General features: G+C 32.6%; 2 protein-coding genes across 2 annotated transcripts; one reads left to right on the top strand and one right to left on the bottom strand.

Annotated features, from left to right (window-relative positions):
* Window positions 1–165: 165 nt before the first annotated feature.
* LOC132304751 (uncharacterized) lies at window positions 166–724 on the bottom strand. The gene has a single exon (XM_059802498.1). It carries the CDS (start codon window positions 686–688, stop codon window positions 323–325), a length of 366 nt encoding a protein of 121 aa, XP_059658481.1. The 5' UTR covers window positions 689–724; the 3' UTR covers window positions 166–322.
* An 11,812-nt stretch (window positions 725–12,536) lies between these two features.
* LOC132303768 (uncharacterized) lies at window positions 12,537–22,931 on the top strand. Its single transcript, XM_059801185.1, has 12 exons — window positions 12,537–12,761; window positions 12,897–13,023; window positions 14,482–14,557; window positions 15,668–15,764; window positions 16,324–16,426; window positions 17,368–17,501; window positions 18,521–18,698; window positions 19,154–19,308; window positions 20,262–20,471; window positions 21,619–21,966; window positions 22,068–22,194; window positions 22,497–22,931. Exons 1-12 carry the CDS (start codon window positions 12,630–12,632, stop codon window positions 22,646–22,648), a joined length of 1,839 nt encoding a protein of 612 aa, XP_059657168.1. The 5' UTR covers window positions 12,537–12,629; the 3' UTR covers window positions 22,649–22,931.
* Window positions 22,932–22,971: the final 40 nt, after the last annotated feature.

Genomic DNA, 22,971 nt, shown 5'->3' with positions numbered 1-22,971 from the left:
TACTCACAAGTCCACAACCCTACACGAGATAATATAGTCCCGATCATATAATAATTTCAAAAAATTGAGTAAAACCAGCACATCTAATTGAAACTGGACTTTATATATATGGATCTAAAAATAATCTCCAAAACTTATGATGTGATCAATAATGTATATATTAGACATTAATGAAACTAAAGTTTACTAAACTTGAAGCGACAACATAGACTTGAACAAAAATAATTAAGCGGAACAAATCTAATTAACTAAAAAAAAAAGAACAAAATCTCATTAACTATATATTTGTAGAGTTAATTTTCTAGTACAACATTTGATGGATCTAATGAACAGAGGCCACCAATCTGGGACAAGTAGCAGTTCTTGGGTTGGCTACGAACCTCGAAGTGAAGGCATAGAACCGGTAGTAATCTTCATCGTCTAACAAGCTTCCACACCCACTCCTAGTGTCGAAGTTGAGAGAATAGCTGAGCGGGTCGTACCGGCATTGAAACGACGATTGCCGGGTCGTTTTGCGCAGCATTCGGCTGTGTTTCTTCAGCTTTTTCACCAGTTTCGACAGGCAGCAACATGATGGGTTGGAGGTGGAGGTGGTGGTGGTGGGGGCGCCACCAGTAGGACCACCGCAATTGGTGGTCGGAGTAGTAGTACTGTTCTTTGGCCACCAGGGGAGTCCCATTTGGGTCATATTTCTATTTCTCTCTCTGTGGAAATTAAGCTATGGTAAAACTACAACTATGAGAGAGAGAGAGAGAGAGAGAGAGGGTGTTTCTGTGTCCAACAGTCCCAAGTATATATCTATATATAATGGGCGGCGTTTTATTCTCACGCGACTATAGGTCGCGTGAGACAATGTCCTAATTGGTTGTGACAATTGTTATAGACATAAAAAGTTGTCTCAGCTGCTTATCTCTTTTGAAATTTTCAAAAATAACTTTCTAAATAATGTGTAAAAAATTATTGAATTAAAAGTTTTTTTTTAAAAAAAAATTTGAATTAAAAGTTTTTTTTTATAAAAAAATTATACTCAAATTTATGAATAATTAAGTTTTTGAAAGACTACGATTTAGGATATTTAGTTTAATTAGGTCCAAAAAATAATATTAAATTTAGAGACTTTAATATTAGAATTCAACAAAAGACTCTTGAAGTGTTATAATCAATGTCTCACACATAAGATAAAATAAAAACTGATCACACCCGTTTATCTCTTACAAGGTTATATAAATTTAAGAAATTAAAATTAAAAAGAAAAGGCAATCATTGGAACACTTTCACATGAATCTACACATTGTTAGCTCTTGAACAATTTGAGGGAGAAAATATCGAAAGAAATCTCAATACATCCTTTTCAAAGTAAGAAAATTCTTCAAGAACAATAAATATACCCTATTGAAATGTATCATTCGGTCAAATTATTCGGTCTTTTTCAAACCAGTATATCCAAATTAATTTTTTTTTGCTTCTTCTTGTGTGCTGAGTGTTTAAAAAAACAACTTTAATTAATAAGACCTTTTGGACCTTAGGTCATGGCCAAAAAATGCACTAAATTTAATAGTTCAAATTAATATATAATTGTGCATTGGGCACCATATGCAACTGCTAACGGTGGTTTAAAAAAATTAGTTAATATGACAATCTTGGAGCTTCTGTATTAAAGTTATAAAAGAAAATTTGTTTCACATCGAATTCGAATGAAAAGTGAAATTGGTATAAATGAGTTGGATGTTAACCTCACCTCATACCTTAAGCTTTTGGATCAGGTTGCAAAGTACCCACCAGTTACAATTGGTATCAGGTTTAGACTCAGTACTTGATCCGGTGGCTCATCCGAATAGACAGGGTAGCTGACTTGTCCCACATTGGATTTGAATAGGATTCACGAAGTATCGTTACAATTTACCGTATAGACCTTACATGATTGGGTGTTAACCCACCTAATATCTTAATGTTACATTTGTCTTACATCGGTATGCAGCACTACCCAACAGCTTGAGTTGTACAAATTGACAATTGCCAACTTGTTACAGTTGGTATAAGAGCCAGACTCAATCATTGGTTCGATGTCACACCAAGAGCCCGCTCTGGAAGGCGTCAGGGTGACTCACCAGGGTAAACAGGGTAGCCCGACTACAACGAAGGCGTTGTGAGTTCAGGTGGGGGAGAATGTTACAAGAGTCATTTGTCTCACATTAGATTCGGATGGGAGAGTGATTGAGTATAAATGGGTGAATATGCAATACTACCCAACAACTTGAGTTTTTTGATAAATAAGTAAGTGTTTACCCGTTACACTTAACCTATTAAGTAGGATTACAATTAGCCTTAACCATATAGACATTACATTTACTATTTAGTAATACAAGGCTGCAAACTTTGGTTTAATTGATCTCATGGGAAAGTTACTTTGACAAAAACAAAGAAATATATTTAATAACAATATTGTAACCATATCAATGACTCTTGTGTAAGAGTAATAATGGCTGTGGATTCGATTTTTTTGAATTCATCACTGATTTGTAGGTATAGATCGAATTGGGTTTTCAAATTTACGAATTATTTGTCCACTCTTAAGTATAAATGAGTTGGGTGTTAGGCCCACTTAATAATTTAAACTTTTGGATCATATCGCAAACACCCACCCGTTACAATTGGTATCAAAATCAAACCCAATCCTTAATTTGGTGACTCACCCAAACTATCACCCGAATAAACACATATTGAATTCAAATGAAATTCGCAAAGTACATTACAATTGACCATATAAACCTCACATGATTGGGTGTTAGCCAATTTAATAGCTTAACGAATTAGGATGGATTACAATTAACCATGTAGACCTTACATTTAGTAATACAAGACACTGCAAACTTTTGTTTAATCGATCTCGTGTAAAAGTTTCTTTGACAAAAACAAAGAAATATATTTAATAACAATATTGTAACGATATCAATGACTTGTGTCAGAGCACAATGGCTACGTTCACTGTTTCACTGCAATATTAAATGAACTTTGACAACCCTAGTTATAGATTCATATAACGGTACCTAGCAATTTACACATACATTACATTATTCATTGTGTGTTCCGTTTATTAAAGATATGCTTAATTTTTAATACTACTATTTTATGTAAATTTTCGGTTTTCACTGCGTTATCATCACTAAACCAATTTTTTATTATATTTTATTGCTTGTTCCAATGTATATAGTTAATCTACTAACTAAACCAAGTTACTTTTTCTTTTTCTTTTTTACTGTAGTACTTGATATTGTTCAGATTTGACTTTTTCATTTTTCACGTTCTGGGTGATTCTTTTACGTGATTAATAAATCATACGTCCGTGAAACCAAAAGCCGATCCACAAATGAAAAAATAATTTTAAATAAATAAATTTGAAAATAGAAAATATAAAATAGACTATTAAAGCAAGTGGTATTGATAGCATTGTTTTCCTCTGGTATTGTCAGAGTATGCAGTAATAATTTGACAGAAAAATACCCAGAATTGACAGTCTCAATTGGTGTAGTATTATCATCCTTATAGGTCCCACCCACTACAAAAACTATCAACCGTCAATGTTTTTTTTTATATGGTACTCCCTCCTTTCATATTTATAGTCCATTATCTTAATTTTTTTACTGTCTCATTTTAGTTGTCACATTTTAAAAATTAATACATTATTTTTTATTACATTTTTAATTTACCAAAAAGAAAGTGAACCCCATTTTTTATATTACTACTTTTGAAACTCAAAAATAAGTAAACCCCATAAAAAATCAATATTATACTTTTTAGGGAAGGGCAAACTTGGACATGCATTTTTTGCCAACCCAATAAAATATAATGAAAGTTGTTGTTTTAAAAAATGTGAAATGAAAAATTGGACTATTATTAAGGAACAAAGGTAGTACTACCGTATATGCAAAGATTAATTTTTATTAATTATAATTAATTTACTACTACCTTAAAGTTACTTGGAATATGTCTGTTTGTTATGTAAGTACTCCGTATAATATATAAAGTAAGTTATCAGTAAGAAATAAAAAAAATAAGATGAAAAGAAGAGAAGGAGGGATGGATGAGATATCCTTAGATGGAAGGGAGAGAATAAAAGATGGATGAAACATCCCTATAGAAAAAATTATGTATTTTTTTCTTTTTATTCGGTTGGATAGAAGACAAGATAATAAGTTCATAATTTACTATGTTCGTTTTGGGAGAGGAAATAAAAAGTTTTAATTATTTTTACCATTATATTCAATAATATTTGTAATATTATAATTTATAAATGATAACACTGTAATTTAAAATTTCTATAATAGCCCACTTGTTTTTCGTCTTTTTTTGTTTCACGCATTTTTTGACGAATGAAAATACATAAAGGATAAAGGATGGGTCATGCTTCTTATTTTCCTTTCATTCCTTGTATCATATTTACCGAATAAATAAAGTTCATTCATTCATTCATTTTTATTTTCTCTCTACCCCTCATTCTTCCTTCTTACCTACCAAACACAACATAAAACTAATTTACCAATCCAAAAAAAAATATTGTATTAAAATAAGATTAAATAAAAATACTATATATATTTTCTTTATAATAGTGTCATTTTTTTTTTTCCCTTATAATAGTGTCATGATTTTTATATATTTTTAAATATAAAAGTATTTATAGCCTAAAAAGTATTTTATACATAAGTACCAAAAAAACAATAAAAATCATAAGTAGGGACATGTATTCAAAGTTCCCTTAAAAAAAGAAAAGAAAAGAAAGTCTAAATTGAGCTATTTTATAGCAGCTTCATTTTATTTTTTATTTTTATATATTTTCAAACTCAATATTCATAAAGTGGTCCACCAGTTAGGTTTTCTCAAATTGTAAGGACCAAATGTAACTTAATTTCACCTCTTGGGTGGCAAAGTTGGACGTCATTCATGAATCATGACACAAGATAAATAAATTTGAGATGATTTTAATTGGATTTGGATTGTAAATAAGTTAATATGATTAACTTATTTAATTAATCATGTCGTATCAGGATTGAAAAATTTAGTCGTTTATATTTATTTATGCGTGTAACTCTTTAAAATAAATTCCTATGAACAATGAGGTAATTTTAATATAAGTCCTAACAAAAATATACATTAGCTTCTTAACTGTTACTCCGTCTCAAATTAAATATCCCTTTTCAGGAATATAACTTTGTAAGATGATGAATTTTAATATTTTTTTTATTGTATTAGTAGTGAATGAATTAATTACCAAATATGACTATAGTGGGTGATTGTTTACTTTTTAAGTTCAATGTATGAAGATTAAATTAGTAATGTTACAAAAATAGTATTTTAACCTTTCGAATGGAACATTTATTTTGAGACGGCAAAAAATAAAAAAGTTGACATTTTATTTGAGACAGAGAAAGTATTTTTTTTCAAATGATTAAAGTCAATTTGAGACTTTTATTCTTGGAATAAATTTGCGTTTTTTAATTTACCATCTCCTAAACTAGATATTATTTAGTAATTTTGTAAGATTGATACTTATATATATATTTTTTGTATTTATTGTTTGATTGAGTATTATAAATAATTTAAATAATATAATATTTAGTTTTCTTAAATAGATCATTAAATATGTTAATATATATAATTTGTTTAATAAACCGGTGTTCTCAGATTATAACTGCTAACACCAATTACCACCCACCTCTTCTTCATCTCACTACATATTCATTCTCCAAATATTAAACCAAGCATAAGCCACAAACTTATTCGTTTATTTGTTTAATTTTTTCATTAGATCTTATTAAACATTCCAAACTCTTCTTAACTTGAAACAGTATTGGTAAACAAATTAACTAATAAGTTGTAAACAGTGGACGGTTCAAATCAAATTATTAATTCTTGTGTAGTTTGATCCAAACCGTCCAGAACAATACAGTAGTAGTACACTGTAGGCCTCGGGTGGGGTAATGGGATTTAGTGGTCAGCAGTGGACCCCACGAATCTCTCTATTAACAAATTACTAGTTTGTAGTGTTTTGTAGAAGAAGACAGGAATGGGCTCAAGTCAATAGGGGGTGGGTCCTATGTTGTGAGATGTGAAGGTCTACAGACCATCACGTGGTGCCCAGAGAGAGAGCACATGGACATGGTTTGTGGTTCATGTCAGTCTATATCCAGATTCAACACCATGAAACGAAAACCTACTACTCTGGTCTTCTTTGTGTCAGTGCTAGGCTAGATTTTAAAAAAATTGAAAAATGTTAGTGGGACTATCAATTTTTCCTGTTCATAAAATCTTCAAACTCGTTTTTCAATTTAACCATAATTACATAGATGGTTACTCCGCACGAGTTATATATATATATATATGTGGTGTAAATTAACGTGTCTTAATAGTTTTACAAAAAAAAATTAAATTATTTATTTTTAACTCCGATCATTATTTTATATCTTTTATATAAAAATATATGTGATAATAACAACTAACGTCATGCCAGGACCAATATAATTTTTACAAACCTACTCAATATATGGTTGATTCGTTAATGAATTAGAAAGAATGAGGAGAAACAAAATATGTTGATGTGACTGTATAAAGGAGTTGTGTAAAATACAAGATAATTTTACACATTGGTGACGTGACACTGTATCTTAATATACTGCTGGAGATAAATAATAAAAAAAATACACATTATACGCGACAATATATATTTTTATACAAAATAGTGTTTTAATAATCAGTTAAAAATGCTAAAATAACACCTTAATATGCCACAAATTCCTTCCAAAATCTTCACCCTCTTCATCATTCATCATAGTTGGACGGATCCAAATAGGACAACTCCTTATCTTCAATCTTTCTTTAGTTGGACGAGTCTAAATAGCTTGGATTGGTCCATCTTCTCCAAAAGACTACATACACATTGAATTCGAGCCATAAAACCCAACAATTTCCACCTTGGTTTGAGATTTGTCTTCACGTCCTCATCTATAGCTCCACTTCAACTTAAAATCTATTTACCTAGAGCAAAAAAACACAGAAAAAAAAACTCTTCTTCCTCCGTATTATTTCCTTACATCCCATTGTGCTTAACTGCTCACACATGTCAACTCATCAATTAATCAACTCATATATCCTCATCAATTACTTTTTTGGCTCAAAACAACAAACTACCTTCTTAAACCATCGCCTTTGCTTCCTATGAAAATTAACATCTTCTGATTTATCCCAAGATTTGTTCCTCATGGACCTCACATTATCACCTTCTTCCTTATCTTCACCATCTCCGTATCATCATCAACTCTGATTAAATCTCTATAGCAACCACAATCAGCCTCTGTTTTGACAAATTTTACACCAATCTTCAACTTTGATCTTCAAGATCAACCACAGGCTTCGATTCACCATCGACTCTGATACTAGTTGTTAGGATTATTAACACGAGGGCTGCAACTCGGATAGGCCCAACCTGAAATAACCCGAAGCCTAGCCCGAAATTTTGTGGGCTTGGGTAATATTTTTTTAATTTCGGTTTGGGCTTAGGCTATATATTTTGAGCCCGAATTTAATTCAAGTTGGGCTTGGGTTGATACGGATGAAGCCCGAAGTCCAACCCGAGCCCGAAAATATTATATATATTTATAATTATACCTAAGTCGTAAGAGTGTAGTAACTAAGTTGGTAGTATGCTTAGGTTTTATGCTTAAGGTTTCAGGTTCAAGTCGTGGTGTAGTATTAATTGATTTATTTTTTACACAAATTCTTCTGAGGTAGGCTTAGTGCAGGCTCGGGCTAGACAAATTATGTATGGGTTGGGCTTAGGCAGCTCGGCTCGGGCGGAAGATTTTCTATATGGGCCTAGCCTAAGATGAATGACAAGCCTGCCCAATCCGCCGGAGTTGCAGCCCTAATTAACACTCTTTAACCTACTTAACAGTATGTTGTTGAGAGTTAATTCTATTATTCATCATACACCATGGAAATATCATTATTACATAAGTATGTGTGGAGATAACAAGTATACACATTTATACACAATACAATATTTTTATATAGTTCACCCAACTCAAGGGCTACGTTCATACCTACTCACGCCTATATCTATTTATAAAATCTTCAAACCCAATAATCTTATTGGACAAAAATTCAATCACTTGCCTATAAGAACTTACCATATCAATCACATCTCTAAAATAGCAACCTAATGTGTCATAAATTCCTTCACAAATCTACGGTCTTTTCATCGTAGTTAGGAAAAAATATTAAATATCCCGAGTATGATACTTGGATCATCCTAGACCTTAAATGTGATGGGGGCCCACTATCGCATCCGTGATCCGGAGTATTTAATACTTTCTGTTAGTTGGACCGTTCTAAATAACTTATACGGGTCCAAATAAGACAACTCCTTATTTTCAATCTTTCTCTAGTTGGACTAGTCCAAATTACTTAAGATTGATCCATCTTCTCCAAAACGCTACAAATACATCAAATTCGAGTCACAAGACTTAATATAATGTATGTAACAATTGGGTATTGGAGCCATTGATAATTACTCCCACTAGGGAAGTCTCATTTCCTATTATCAAAGTAAATAGAGAGTTATGATCGGGCGGAGTTGGTATCCCTAAAGGGAGTATTGAAAATTTTCTCCTTAATTAGGATTAGAAAGGAGCTTAATATTATTTTTCTCTCGGTTTGTTCATCCGGGATCAATTTATTCTTAATACAAGTTCAAAAATTGAGTTCAGTTGGATCCAGATGATAAAACATGTGTAGTTTATTTGTACATTAAATTGTTACACTTTTTTACATTTTGTTATTTTTTATTACAGTCACTATCAATAAATGAAAACTTTTAAAAAGTAAAATAAAAAATACAAATATCATGCATGTGTTCATCACCCCAACACAAGATTAGTCTACTTTTGGTCAAGCACATCATATAATAATAGACTTAATAATTAATAGTCAAGTTCACACTAAAAAAAAATTAGTATATATTTATCATCCCAATATAAGTCGAGTCTACTTTTGGTCAAGTATATTCTATAGTTAGAGACTTTAGTCAATTTCACCTCGTTTATTAAACAAATATATATGAACCTATGAACACTCAATTTTCATTAATTTGGAGTTTCAATATCAATCATATATTTGAATAGTTTTTATATATATATATATGTAAAATTGTTCAGGATATATTTCATATTAAATGTCATTTTATAATTTGTATTTGCATAAAATGTTAGATTACTTAAAAATAAATAAATAAAGTTCAAATGAATGAAGATAAAAAAATGAAGATGAGGCAAATTAACTCGTGCATGTAAGAATTAAAAAATGTGTGAAATTTTCTAGAATATAGAATATTATAAATCAAACCAAGAAATAAACTAATCAAGGACAAATTTATGTTTTTAGAGGAACATTTTCATTTCCCATTCTACTTGTCAAAAAAAAAAAAAATATCATTTAACATTATGGATCTATACATTTAAAATCTTATACATCTTATGTAATACTTACAATTTAAATCTCTCTATATATATATATTAAAAAAAAAAAAACCTTTTTGTTAGCATCACTACTATCAAGATTATACACATGCACATGAAATTTATAACTAATGCATGGTTTGTAGTGCAACGAATTTAGATAAAATCAGTGTAAACTGATTGATACGAATTACGTAGCGAACTTGAAAAGAGTCACATATATATATATATATATATATATATATATATATATTTGTTTTGCAATTTAATTTTTCAAATCAATCTTGGGAAATAAAATACTTTAATTCACTGTGTATGTGTTTGGGAGAGAGAGACTTTCTGAAGAATAATCCAATTATACTTTTATACTCTTAGTTTCAACCAATTATGGAATAATCAATTTAACGAAACAGATCTTGTGAATTCAACATCAAACGATTAAAAGTGAGTAGAAAATGTCAGGAGGACAAAAATACTTTAAACAGCCTGTAAGATGCAATATTCAACTCTCTAAAAACACACACTCACACACTGTCCAAGGAGAGTACAAGATTTTTGTGGGACTGTGCTCTTAATTTAAAGATTGATTAAAGTTCATTGACACTTTATCATAGTGATGGTCAAAGTTGAATCCAGTGATGGTAATTTGAGTGATTTATATAAAAACATTGCTCTGACTGACCACAACTACTCAAAGATGCCTTTTATACCCTCTGACACTATACATATATATATATGTAGATGTGCTACTAATTTGGTTAATTAATTAAATTCTGTTAAATCTTTGGACTATCCATCTCTAGCACGTGATAGAACATGCTCTCCTCAATCATACAAGAAATGAAACTAGCATACGAGTTCATGTGGATCTTGTTTAATGGTGTTTGACTATAATATACAGTAGCATAGGAGGTTTATGTTACGAGGTATTATTATATGGACTCGATATGTAATTAGTTCAGAGTTAATTATTAGTCGTCATTTAAATAAACGTATAAACTTTATTAATGTTCATGTTGCAGTAAGATTTTAATTGATTAACGGTATATACATGTCAACTTCATTAATATGTCACCTTTTAACAACGTAAGTTATTAGAGATGATAACACGATGAATTTTAAACTCTTTCTAAATTCGTCTCTAATGTTATTAGGATGATCTTAAATCCGTCTCAATAGAGACAAATCTCAAAAAGACGGGTCTAAATTTAAGTCATTCTAGTATATCTTAATTTTTTTTTTTTTATTTAAATTTATTATTATTATATATACCCTTTAGGTGGGCTTTTCAAGTAATGGACATAGCGGTCTTGGAACACTTTGATTTGACATTCCTAAGGGGATTTATTTTTTATTTTTTTATAGGAAGTATTAAATACTCAGTTATAGTTCCAAGGGTTATCCCAGCCCTTGGATGTGGCGGTGCTGTCAGGATATTAAATATATATATATACATACAGGGGCGGAATCAGAAATTAAATTGGCCCGGGGGATATAGTGTAAATCAAAAAATAAAAAAGAAAAATTACTCAAAATAATATATCAATTAATGAGTAATTTAAGAAAGATAAATAATTGACAAAAAATTTAAAAAGGAAATAAAAATGAGAAAATTTTGAAAGGGAAAAAAATTAGAGTTTGATTCAAAAAAGAATTTTTGACTTTTTTAAAAGGAAATTAAATGAGTTTAAAGAGTGATAAAAGAGATAAATACAAAATTTAAGAGATAATTTTAGAAAATTAAAATTTTAGGAGTGACATTATATAATTTTTTTTATATATACATGTAAAATATATAAATTTAGTATATATATTATAGTAAGCGGGACCAGGCCAGGCCAGAGGGGGCACGTGCCCCCTTTGGACATACACGGGCTCCGCCCCTATATATATATATATATACCTAGAAGGTCCATTTGGTTATGGAGGGGGTGAGATTGACCACGACCATTATAAAACTCTTTCAGTCTGCTACTGTCAAACGTTAGAGAGCCCAGTTGAGGCCCATGGAAAACAGGTGGTCCATGCTGTGGGCTCAGCCTGCTTATGAGTGGGTTTTAATGGGCCCCCAGACCGGGAAACTAGGCCTGATTTGGGGCGGCTTTGCACTAATGAAAAAGGGTTGGCCAATGTGGATAACCCATGCAAGAGAATGTTTTTTTATTACTTTTCTACCATATAATTCTTAGTAAATTAGTAATACACTATTTAATGGTTCACAACATTGGTATATCATCTTCTTCCCTAAAGGGTTTGATATAACGGGTCAAATCCATCTAATTTAAAAATTCCATTCTCATAAACGCAAGACCTCTTTCATCTAAATTTAATGTGGGACAAAATTCTCTAACAATATTGAATTATTGATCTTAATATATCTAATTTAAAAATTCCATTCTCATAAACGCAAGACCTCTTTCATCTAAATTTAATGTGGGACAAAATTCTCTAACAATATTGAATTATTGATCTTAATATATGTGTTGCATAGATGTTTGGAGAATTAAATCTAATTTTTGAAAATATTTGTATTTTGTATTTTGAATAAAATGAAATTGTATATATATATATATATATATATATATATTTAAGGTACGTAGTCACGTATTTTTGTATATGTTTAAGTTTGAACTCATTTCTCTTCTTGGATGAAGAGGTCATACCATGGGACCAAAAACCTTGTTATAAACTAAAATATATTTTTGTATTTGAAATGAAATAGAATTTAAGAAATTAAAATAGGATCTGGCAAAGATAATTTTAGTGACTCATGAAGTGCAATAATATTTCGTGAGGTCCACAAAACACTATATTGGGTAGTGCATGAATTTTTTTCACATTGAATCTCATTTTCTCAGGTCATTGGACAAATTAACGGGTATATTTGACTTATTAATTTTAAAATTTTAAATAAATTTTTTAAAAGAATTAAAACAAATATCTCAGTAACTGATTATTCATAAAATCATTTTAGAAAAATGTCATTCAAATAAATTTTCATATTTAAGTTTTCTAAATAGCGAACTACAGAGTCGCAACACACGAGCCCAAAATAACCATACCAGCAACACATCCGCACACTATCTACCATACCAAAAGTTCCCCCTTTACAGAGCCAAAGACATGCTCAAGTTTGCCGCCGCCACCACCGCCACCGCCACCGCCACCACCGCCGTCGTCGCTCACAATCACATTCCTTGTGCTGTTGTTCTTCAACTCTGCAATTCTCGGAGAACTAGTTGTTTCTTCCAGCCGGTAATTATATACTCTATATATATACACACTTGTTCTTGTTTAGTCGGAACAATTTGGTACTCTTTGTAATTCTTTTAATTCTCATCGCCGATTTCATGTCGAGCTCTAAATTTGTCTCCTTTTTTCTGCTGTCAGTCTTCTTCTTCATTGCAACACTCTTCGTCGACTTCGTCTTTTCGCCCTAGCTTTTCTTCAGTTATAGCCATGGCTGAGGCAGATACCATGTCAATTCCCAAGGCCAATTCCGAGGCCTCTGCTTCTGGTAATCTTACCTATCTGTCTTTATATATATATATATATATATTATGTGTATGCATACCCAGTATCCCAAATTGTAAAATGAATAATCTGCTGATACAGTTTATATTCAATCAAAGCTTAAAATGTTCTTGTTAAGGGTTATGTTATTTGTTTGACATTTAAGATGTTTTGGGCTGTCTTGTTTCAACATTGGAGTTCATGAAATTGGTTGTTACAGCATTGGTGGTTAGTAAACACATATATACACAGTTGACACACACATATATACTGAGAATATATGTGCATATGAAAGAAGTGTCTTGTTAGCAATCTTTGCGGTTGTTAAATCTATAATGTGAGGAGGAATGAGGGCATTCCATGAATATTTTTTTGTTTTTTTATAATTTTGTGTAGTCTTTATTGAACTATTATATTCTCATGAATCTTGCCGAAGCTCATGTGTGGAGCCTGGATTGTTCTTCTGTAGTGTCATTTAACAAATAATAAATAGCATATACTTTTAGTTTTATAGGTTTTAGAAAAAAAGAAGAAACTTGGTTACATTACATTGTCATTGACAAAATTAATGAATGTATTTCAAACTGTAGTTAGAATAAGAAACTTAGATACATTGATGTTATTGATTCTATAACTTTCATATTCATTTACATTGATACCCATAATTAATAAATGCTAAAATAAAAATAATTATATGAAATTTTATAAAACTTACAGAAAGCATGAACCTAAAATGAAAATTAATGGAATGAAACATCTAATTAAGCAATAACCCCATAATATGATTTTCAAATAGGGATGAATAAATTTCAAGTCATCACAAGTTCAAGTACGTAGTAAACATTACTTTTCCTTTTTAAAAACCACAAACTACAAAGCAATCCAATTGCAATAAAACACTAAAAATTGAAGCTCTTCATCTACACAAAATTCATGGATACATTCAAATGACTTCTGTGTTCTCTGCAAAATGAAGTGAAGTAAAAAGGCTAATGATTGAGAGTTGCAGAATTGAAATCATAACCACCCTAGATAATATGAGAGAGTTTACTCCTTGGTATGAGCCAAAATGATTTATGCAACTTGGCCCCTTCAAATACTTGGGTGCAGGATTACTTTCAATTTAGTAATTCTTCTAAGTCTAAATAGGTTGGCTGGTGACTCAGTTAAAATTTGGCAAGCTTCATGGTTTCATAAGATAATGCACTTAAAAATGTGTTGGATTCAAGATGAGTCATTTTGTAGCTCATCCTATTACTTGCTCTGGTGATAAAATCTGGATGTTGGCACTCAGAGGGTGTTCAAGAGGTCAGGCATTGAAGCCAGCCTTCTCCCCCTCACTCCCCTCTCTCATCCTCTCCTCTTTTCTTTCTTGGTGGGACCATTGGGTTTTTGAAGTTATATCTTTGTAATGTTCTTAAATGCAATTTTTCTGATTTAGATTATCAACACTTCATTTCAGGCAACAAACATGCACTTATATCATTGTCAGACAAAAAGGATCTGGCTTTCCTTGGCAATGGACTTCAAGAGCTAGGGTGAATTTTCAGAAATTTTGTTGCCCTCTATTCTTTGGTGCATTTGCTTGAGATTGCTTCATAATAAATCTCAACAATCTGATATTTTTTCCTTCTTCAATTATTGGTTCAGAATTTTGTTTGAAAGATGTTCACTACAGTGCAGATTATGTTGGGATCATTGCGTTAATTTATGTTAATCAGGGCATTGGATCTTTCAGGCCAACCTTGCTGTTTCCTTATATATTTTATTAAAAATTTAAGGAATTATGTCTGAATAAATCACAGCCATGGTAACATGGCGTGCGCATCATGCACACTGATCTAACTAAACTTTTCTGCCCTTTTATTCTTGCACTTAATTGAATCGTAATGGATCTGTTTTCTGTTAATAAAACTGAATTGAGCCTTTGTAGAAAATTGAATCTGGTACTTGTAGCTTATTACTTTTTAGTGCATGTCTGCTGATACATTTACATTCAATAAAATTATAATAAGAAGTATTTGGTAATTTACATGAAATTAGTTATTGTTTCAATTTATTATTTGTTTTTTGTAATAATGTTGGCCTACTATGTGACGGCCCGCGGTGGGTTGGGGGGGGGGGAGGGGGAGAGACTTATATGTGTGGACACCCCCTAACTATGTAGATGCATTTTGAGGAAAACCGCGAGCATCGAGAGTTGAGTGTGCAAAGTGGACAATATGTACACGGTGCGAGGTGGTTCGGACAAATGGAATTAGAGCCAATTCCTAACCATAAATGGGGGGGCTAGCACAAGCCCATGCGGGTCACACAGGAGGGTCCCAAGAGTGGGTAATTGTGACATCCCACATCGTCTGGGGGACAGAAGGTGTTGAGACTTATATGTGTGGACACCCCCTAACTGTGTAGACGCGTTTTGAGGAAACCGAAAGGAGAGTGTGCAAAGGGACAATATCTACACGGGTGGGGTGGGTTGTGACACACTAACTTGCGTTCTTAGTATGTATGGTACAATATATTTATATCTTAAAATGAACAATAAAAATTTTGCCATACAGGTTTGATATTGTCAGATAGTTAGCTACCATGTGCCTCTTGTAGAGATGTGAATTGTTGTATGTAATGACCTATTCCATAACCTGCAGATACACAATTGTTTCAACCGGAGGAACAGCATCTGCTTTGGAAAATACTGGGGTGTCTGTAACCAAAGTGGAGCAACTTACTTGTTTTCCGGAAATGGTGAGCTGGTTCTTGTACTGTCTTGACCTATATTGGTTTGGTTTGCCGTTGTTTTCAGACTTTGCATCTTTGTTTTAATTTCCCTCCTAGTTTGCTTTTATTTCTCCATGCAAAGTCTTGCACTTTCCACTGTGCTTTTGGTTTTTGTGGCTATTCTACAAAATTATCTGCATTATACTTACTTCATTTGCATTCCAATTGAATCCTAGAATATCCTGTATCTGATTTCTGAATAAGTAATTCTGCCCTTCCAGTGAAGAGGACTTCTGGGGTGCTCATTTTATGATATCCCTTTCTTTCAAAAGATTAAAAAAGAACAGCTCTCTCTCTCTCTCTCTGAGCATCCAATGCACACTTGGCAGCCCACTCCTTAATAAGGGATGGGGAACTGTTTATCTCTAGTTTGTTATAGATATGTGTAAAATTATGTTTTTACTTAATGTTGTTCTTGTGATACTATGAAAATTATTGTTCTCTCTAAGACCTTGCAAGGTCAATAAAGAAACCTCTACTTTAATTAACAATGTATAATTATTATTGTGTTTTTATTCTTTTACAGCTTGATGGTCGTGTAAAAACTTTACATCCTAACATACATGGTGGTATTCTTGCTAGAAGAGACCAAAAACATCATATGGAAGCTTTAGACAAGCATGGAATATGTGAGTTCTACCACACCATTGCAGGAGCATGGGATCAAATGCAGTTTTGTCTTGCAATTACATTCTACTATGTTTTGTTCTTCTAGTCCATTTTGTGTTGTTGGGTTATGATGGATATGAATTGATTAAATTTTTTTTTTTTCAATTATTTTGTAGTATTTTTCTTTTTGAAGTTAACTTTGTCTAAGTGGACGTTCATTTTTTAATGGGGCTTATAAAAGAGGAAATTGAAGATTAGAAGATGGATGAAGGCATAATAATAAACAGAATATATATATATATATATATATATATATATATATATATATATATATATATGTCTCAGACACATATATCTTACTTGAGTATTATAATAGAAAATGATATACTAGTGGGTGTTAGGAATCATATAAGTTAGTGTACAGTAAAAATGGGATGGTATAATTGTAATGGCATAGTTATCATGAGTTGTAGTCAATAACATTAACGGAGTAGAACTTCTATGATATGGTAAACCAGAAGATGTCTAGCAACCTTCTTTATGTTATCAGTGTATTTAGGCAGGGTATGGTAAAAAACATATAAGCTAGCAAGGTAAAATAGGAATATATATATAACAATGGAGTAATATTTATATTGAATTAGAGTTGAGTTCTCCGATGGAATAAAAGTTATGTATGACATGTTAGACCACAAATGGGTGGGACAGCCTTCATTTTTATGTAAATGGTAGAAGACTACAAGTTCAAGAGATATTAATAATCCACCTGATTGGAGGAATCGCTATGTTAATTATATGAGCCATATGTATATTTTCCTACCCTAGTTGAGCTTTTAGTGAAGCCAAATGCTTTATAGATATGAATATTTTATCTAGTCCTTTTATCCAATCAGCAAAAGTTATACTCTTGATCTCTTTGTATATGGTACCATATAGCTGTTGCTAAGATGTGCTTCTACAGGTACCTTTGATTTAGTGGTGGTAAACTTGTACCCCTTTTATGACAAAGTTTCCTCTACTGGTGGAATATCATTTGAGGATGGAATAGAGAACATTGATATTGGTGGCCCTGCCATGATAAGAGCTGCTGCAAAGGTTGTTTATCTCAATGCAAATATTGACTTTTGTATGTGTACCAATTATTCTACTGTGTTTTCTTGTACACTTGGCATATACGTTCATGATGATCATACATACTTCTAGTGATAAAAAATTGACTGAAAAAATAACCAATCTCAATTATCCCAGTCCTTAAAATTTCCAATAAATGGACTTCATTTTCTGCCAAAACATTAATCATGGGGTAAGCTATAAAGTTATTTCAATTGGCTGGTATTGAGGCGGTGGTGAAGGTCATCAAATTGGATGGCATTTAGATTGATAAGCAGCAGTAAGGGGGTGTGGCAGATGACCAGATGTGTTCCCTTTGACAAGAAAGGAGCAATTTCCTTTTGATAACTTTTTTTTTTTTTTTTTGAAAGGTGAATTTGTAGTCTCCAAATATAGCAAAGCTGCATTCCTTTTATTTATTTATTTTATTTTTTTTGTAATTTTTTTTTTTATTTTAAAAAATCTTCCTTGTGATAAGTTGTGTGCTAAGAAGCAAGGATGATTAGAATACAGGCGCAGACACTTTTGAGGTCAGAACAAACAATATACATTTATATGTATGCATTAGAGTAAAACTACTTTTAGCCAGACTGTCAATCCACAAACCATACTAACTAGCAAGGTAAAATAATTCCATCATTTAAGTATCATTCAACTGATTGAACTCAATTATAGTAATAAGAGATCAATGTTATAGGTGATCGGGCATAGTCTTGACATCAGTGATCATAGATTCATTTAAATTTAAAGAACTAAAAGGGGTAATGACATAATCATATTCTAGATATCAATGCTCACGTTCATTGATTAGTCGCTTGGTGTAACCAGAAGCCCATAAATTGCACTTCAGGGGCAATTAAAACCATAACCTTATTATAATACTTGGGCAATATGTCTCTGTTTTATAGGTCCATAGCAATTAGTTTGATAGGCCCATAACAATTGCTTAGTGTTCTTTTTTCTTCCTTATGTCAGATCCTGATTAACACATACATATTGAACAGAATCACAAGGATGTCTTGGTTGTTGTTGATTCACAAGACTATCTTGCACTCCTAGAATTTCTTCGAGGAGACAAAGATGATCAAGGTTTCAGAAGGAAGCTTGCCTGGAAGGCTTTTCAGCATGTTGCTTCTTATGATTCTGCAGTTTCAGAATGGTTGTGGAAACAGACTGGGGGAGGTACTCTGCTCCATATACTCTCTATTTCCCATTATTACCGAGGCACATTCCTTTTTCTTAGAGCATGGCACACACCCCCACAATTGTCCCTTATGGGGGACTTGAACCTTCAACCTTCCACTTGAAAAGTTGATGTGGGAACCTCATGTTAATAAAATGGTTTCACAACATTCACATGATCATGATGTAATTTGTTTTAGTAAGTGATCATGATGTTAAGTTGATGTCATATTACAAATCAATGAGATGATTAAAATTTAATATATAAGCATAAATATCTGAAAATGACATTGTTCGATATCAAATAAGTATCAAGGAAAATTAAATTAGCTTACACTATATTTTAGAACACATGTACATGTTATGCTTGCTATAAAATCGAATTTCACTTATCTAATTTTCATGTTCCTAATGCCTCTTAGACATACATTGACTGGGTTTTTCTTTGTTGGAAGACAAGTTTCCTCCCAGCTTGACAGTTCCTCTCGCACTCAAAAGTTCACTTCGCTATGGTGAAAATCCTCATCAAAAGGCTGCATTTTATATTGACAAGAGTCTCTCAGAAGTTAATGCTGGTGGAATTGCAACTGCTATTCAACACCATGGGAAGGTGAGACAATAACAGTACCTGTGACCTCGATTATTGTCCGGGGCAATTTTACATCATCAGTTAATTGTATAACTAGTGATATGTTGAGTGTAGCTCACTTTGTGCCATTCTTGGATATGCTGTTCAAGAAGGCTTCCTTGTCTGCTATGTGTGTATATATATATATATATATATATATATATATATTTATTTATTTATTTATGGACTATATATATCTTAATTTAGGGAGAACATTCATTAAAACTGAGGCTGCAAAATGGGTTTGATTGTGTTTGTTTTAATATTTAGATATTTGTATTATTATCAAGATATGGAACATTGCATTTTTATAGCGTATGTAGTTACACAATCTTTTGATTAGGAGCACTTCTGAGTTAAAACCACAATTACTCTTGTTTAATGCTGGAACTATTATGGTGGATGTGAAGTAAAATGGTCCCAGGTAAAGAGAAGCAGAAGAGGGGTAGCAACTTCTGAAAGGGAATTAGATTTACTTACTGTTGAAGGGTCCTACCAGAAGTTTTTCATTCTCTTGTGTAGAAGCATAGAAGCCATCAAGTCAGCAACTTTTTCAAAAGAAGGAAAAAAGTAAAAAGAAAAATAAAAAGAAACATTGATTTTGCTTGTAAATAATAACTTAATTGCCGATTTGTTGATGAGGGTGCCTGTGATAAAAAGTGAATGAATCACATTTGTTCTTCGTGTTTGGTTGCATATGTTGTTGATGTGTAAGTATTTGCTACTTTAGTACCATAATTATAACAGGATCACTTTTAGTATTTTATTCTTGGAATATTTTCATAATAGAGCTCTTCATTTGTTACTTCTGTTGATTACTTGTTATTCCATTATGAGTACATTACTAATTTGTTCTCTATCACAGACAGGGTACAGGTGGTCCATGATGCCGAAATTGAAGAGGATATTAACCATTTTTTTCCTTCTTGGTGTAGGAAATGTCATATAATAACTACTTAGATGCTGATGCAGCTTGGAACTGTGTGTGTGACTTTAATAGGCCTACCTGTGTAATTGTAAAGCATACAAATCCATGTGGGGTAGCTTCACGTGATGATATCATTAACGCCTATCGGTTAGCTGTAAAAGCTGATCCAGTGAGTGCATTTGGTGGTATTGTAGCCGTCAATATAGAGGTTGATGAGGTATGTTGATTTGAGTTTTTCTTTTTTCTCCACAGATCTCGCACAGAATTCTTTTATTCTAATCAAGCTCTTATTCAGTATTAGATTTTAATTATATCATCAATCACATTGCATCAGACAAGATAAGCAAGGGGTGCTGTAATTTCCTAAAGCAGGGGAATTCCATTAAATCATCACTTTTCTTCTTTAATCAGAAAAGCTCTTCCTGTCCTTTGATGTTGCACAATATATAATGCTCTGCCTGACTAACTTGTAAAAGCTGATGCAATGAAAAAATTGTAACTAGGGGTATATATTGGGCCAGTCTTTTCCTAAAGTTTTCGTCTGCCCAGGCCCATTAATAACTTGTCAGTTTGTCGGGTCGGGGAGGCCTGGAACTTCATTTCAATGTGCTCCATATGATTTATAAAATAGATTTTTTACACACACACACACACACATGCTAATATATGTACGCATTTTTTATGTGTATAAGATTAGTTAAGTTTGTAAATATATATAAAGTTTGTATAAATGCCTTTTATATGAAACTAAATGGTATCAACAACTTTAGCACACATGCTCTTGGTCGAAAGTTTGTTTTTTAATGATATGTTTCAAATCCAATTATCTGCATTTATTTTCTGATTTCGTTATCTCTTTTAGTGACTATTCCATCCATAGAGAAGCCACTAAGACATTTGCACAATAATTATATTGAATTTTGATTTCTTTTAGTGCCATAAGAAAGTAGCGGTTCTACCATATTGAATTATTGACTCCAAATAGCTGTAGTTTTCATTTTAATAAATAAACTAGTTTTTGATCTATATGCATAGATTTTATGTCAAGGCATTTTTTAAAATTTGCATGTAAAAGAACATAAAAAAGAGGGCTGAACTGGTCATTTAGCCTCTAACAGTCGTATAACTGTTACTTGCCCCTCCCCCCAACTTTAAATAAGTTCCGGGCCCTTTCATACCAACTCCAAAACTCAAAAGCCCTAACATGGATCCATTTGGGTAGAGCTACAGCCGGACTTCAAGGGGCCAGGTGCAGACCAGGGTGTTGGGCTTGGACTGGGGTTCGAGAACTAGGGCCTTTTTTGTACGCCCTTAATTGAACCTTGCATGCATCCTTATTACACTTTTCTTTTTCACATTTCAAGGCCCTTGCAAAGGACATCCGAGAGTTCAGGAGCCCAACGGATGGTGAAACTCGGATGTTTTACGAGATTGTGGTTGCACCCAAGTATTCAAAAAAGGGGCTTGAAATCCTCCGCGGTAAATCAAAGACTTTGAGAATTCTTGAGGCGAGCAAGAATGAGAAAGGAAAGCTCTCACTCAGACAAGTTGGTGGGGGTTGGTTAGCTCAGGATTCAGATGATTTAACCCCAAAAGACATCCAATTTAATGTTGTTTCTGAGAAGGCTCCACAAGAAAGTGAGCTTCGTGATGCAGAGTTCGCATGGCTATGTGTGAAGCATGTCAAGAGCAATGCCATTGTAATTGCAAAGGTCAGAATATTTCCAAATTTTATGTTATAAAATTACTGCTGCAAAATAATTCTTTGGCACAATACACAGATCATTTCTGATCCTGGTCGTTGTTGGGACAGAATAATTGTATGCTAGGTATGGGGAGTGGGCAGCCAAACCGTTTGGAGAGTTTGAGGATAGCTTTAAGGAAAGCGGGAGATGAGGTCAAAGGAGCAGCTTTGGCCAGTGACGCCTTCTTTCCATTTGGTAATTATTACAGTTTTAATCAATTGTAATTTAGCATTTTGTTGATCTACCTGTAAACTTAACGAGGGAGCAAACAAGTGAAGAGAGTACAGTAATTGTTGGGATATACACGAGTTTTTACTGAAAAGAGTACAGATTGATAAACAGCCAACCTTCAATTGAATGACCTTTTAAGTAACGAAACCTGATGATGATCGTGTGTGTGTGTGTGTGTGTGTGTGTGTGTGTGTGTGTGTGTGTGTGTGTATTCCTGAGTATGATGGTCATATTTTATATTAACTGGAGTGTTGTTTTATAAACAGCATGGAAAGATGCGGTCGAAGAAGCATGTGAAAGCGGGGTTGGTGTTATTGCAGAACCGGGGGGTAGCATCAGAGATAAGGATGCCATAGATTGTTGCAACAAGTATGGGGTTTCACTGCTGTTCACCAACGTGAGGCACTTTAGGCATTAAAAAAGTTACAATTTCATAAAAATTGCTCGCTGCCCTTCTCGATATGCTTTGTGTTTCCACACGAGCATCATGCTTCCAAGTTTTGGTAGTTAATGGAATAGATTTTTAGCTTTAATTCCCTTCGAATGAGACCCCCAAGTTACATCAGATGAATGTATGAGCTGTAACATTCTGTAATACTTGTTTGTGCATTTTTTTATTTTGGTGCCATGGTCTTTTAATGCATTTGATCATCTCAATTTTATGCTCAAGAGAAACATTCTAGTTCTTATGTATGGTTACTGATGTGTCTGGAGCCAGTTTAAATTGATCTTTTCTCGATA

Source organism: Cornus florida, unplaced genomic scaffold (genome assembly GCF_030987335.1).
Source record: "Cornus florida cultivar Cherokee Brave unplaced genomic scaffold, ASM3098733v1 CherokeeBrave_3.0.0_Hap2_Chr01, whole genome shotgun sequence".
Taxonomy (NCBI): Eukaryota; Viridiplantae; Streptophyta; class Magnoliopsida; order Cornales; family Cornaceae; genus Cornus; species Cornus florida.
Note: the sequence above shows the minus strand (reverse complement) of the source record. Positions and strands in the feature narration are given on the sequence as shown.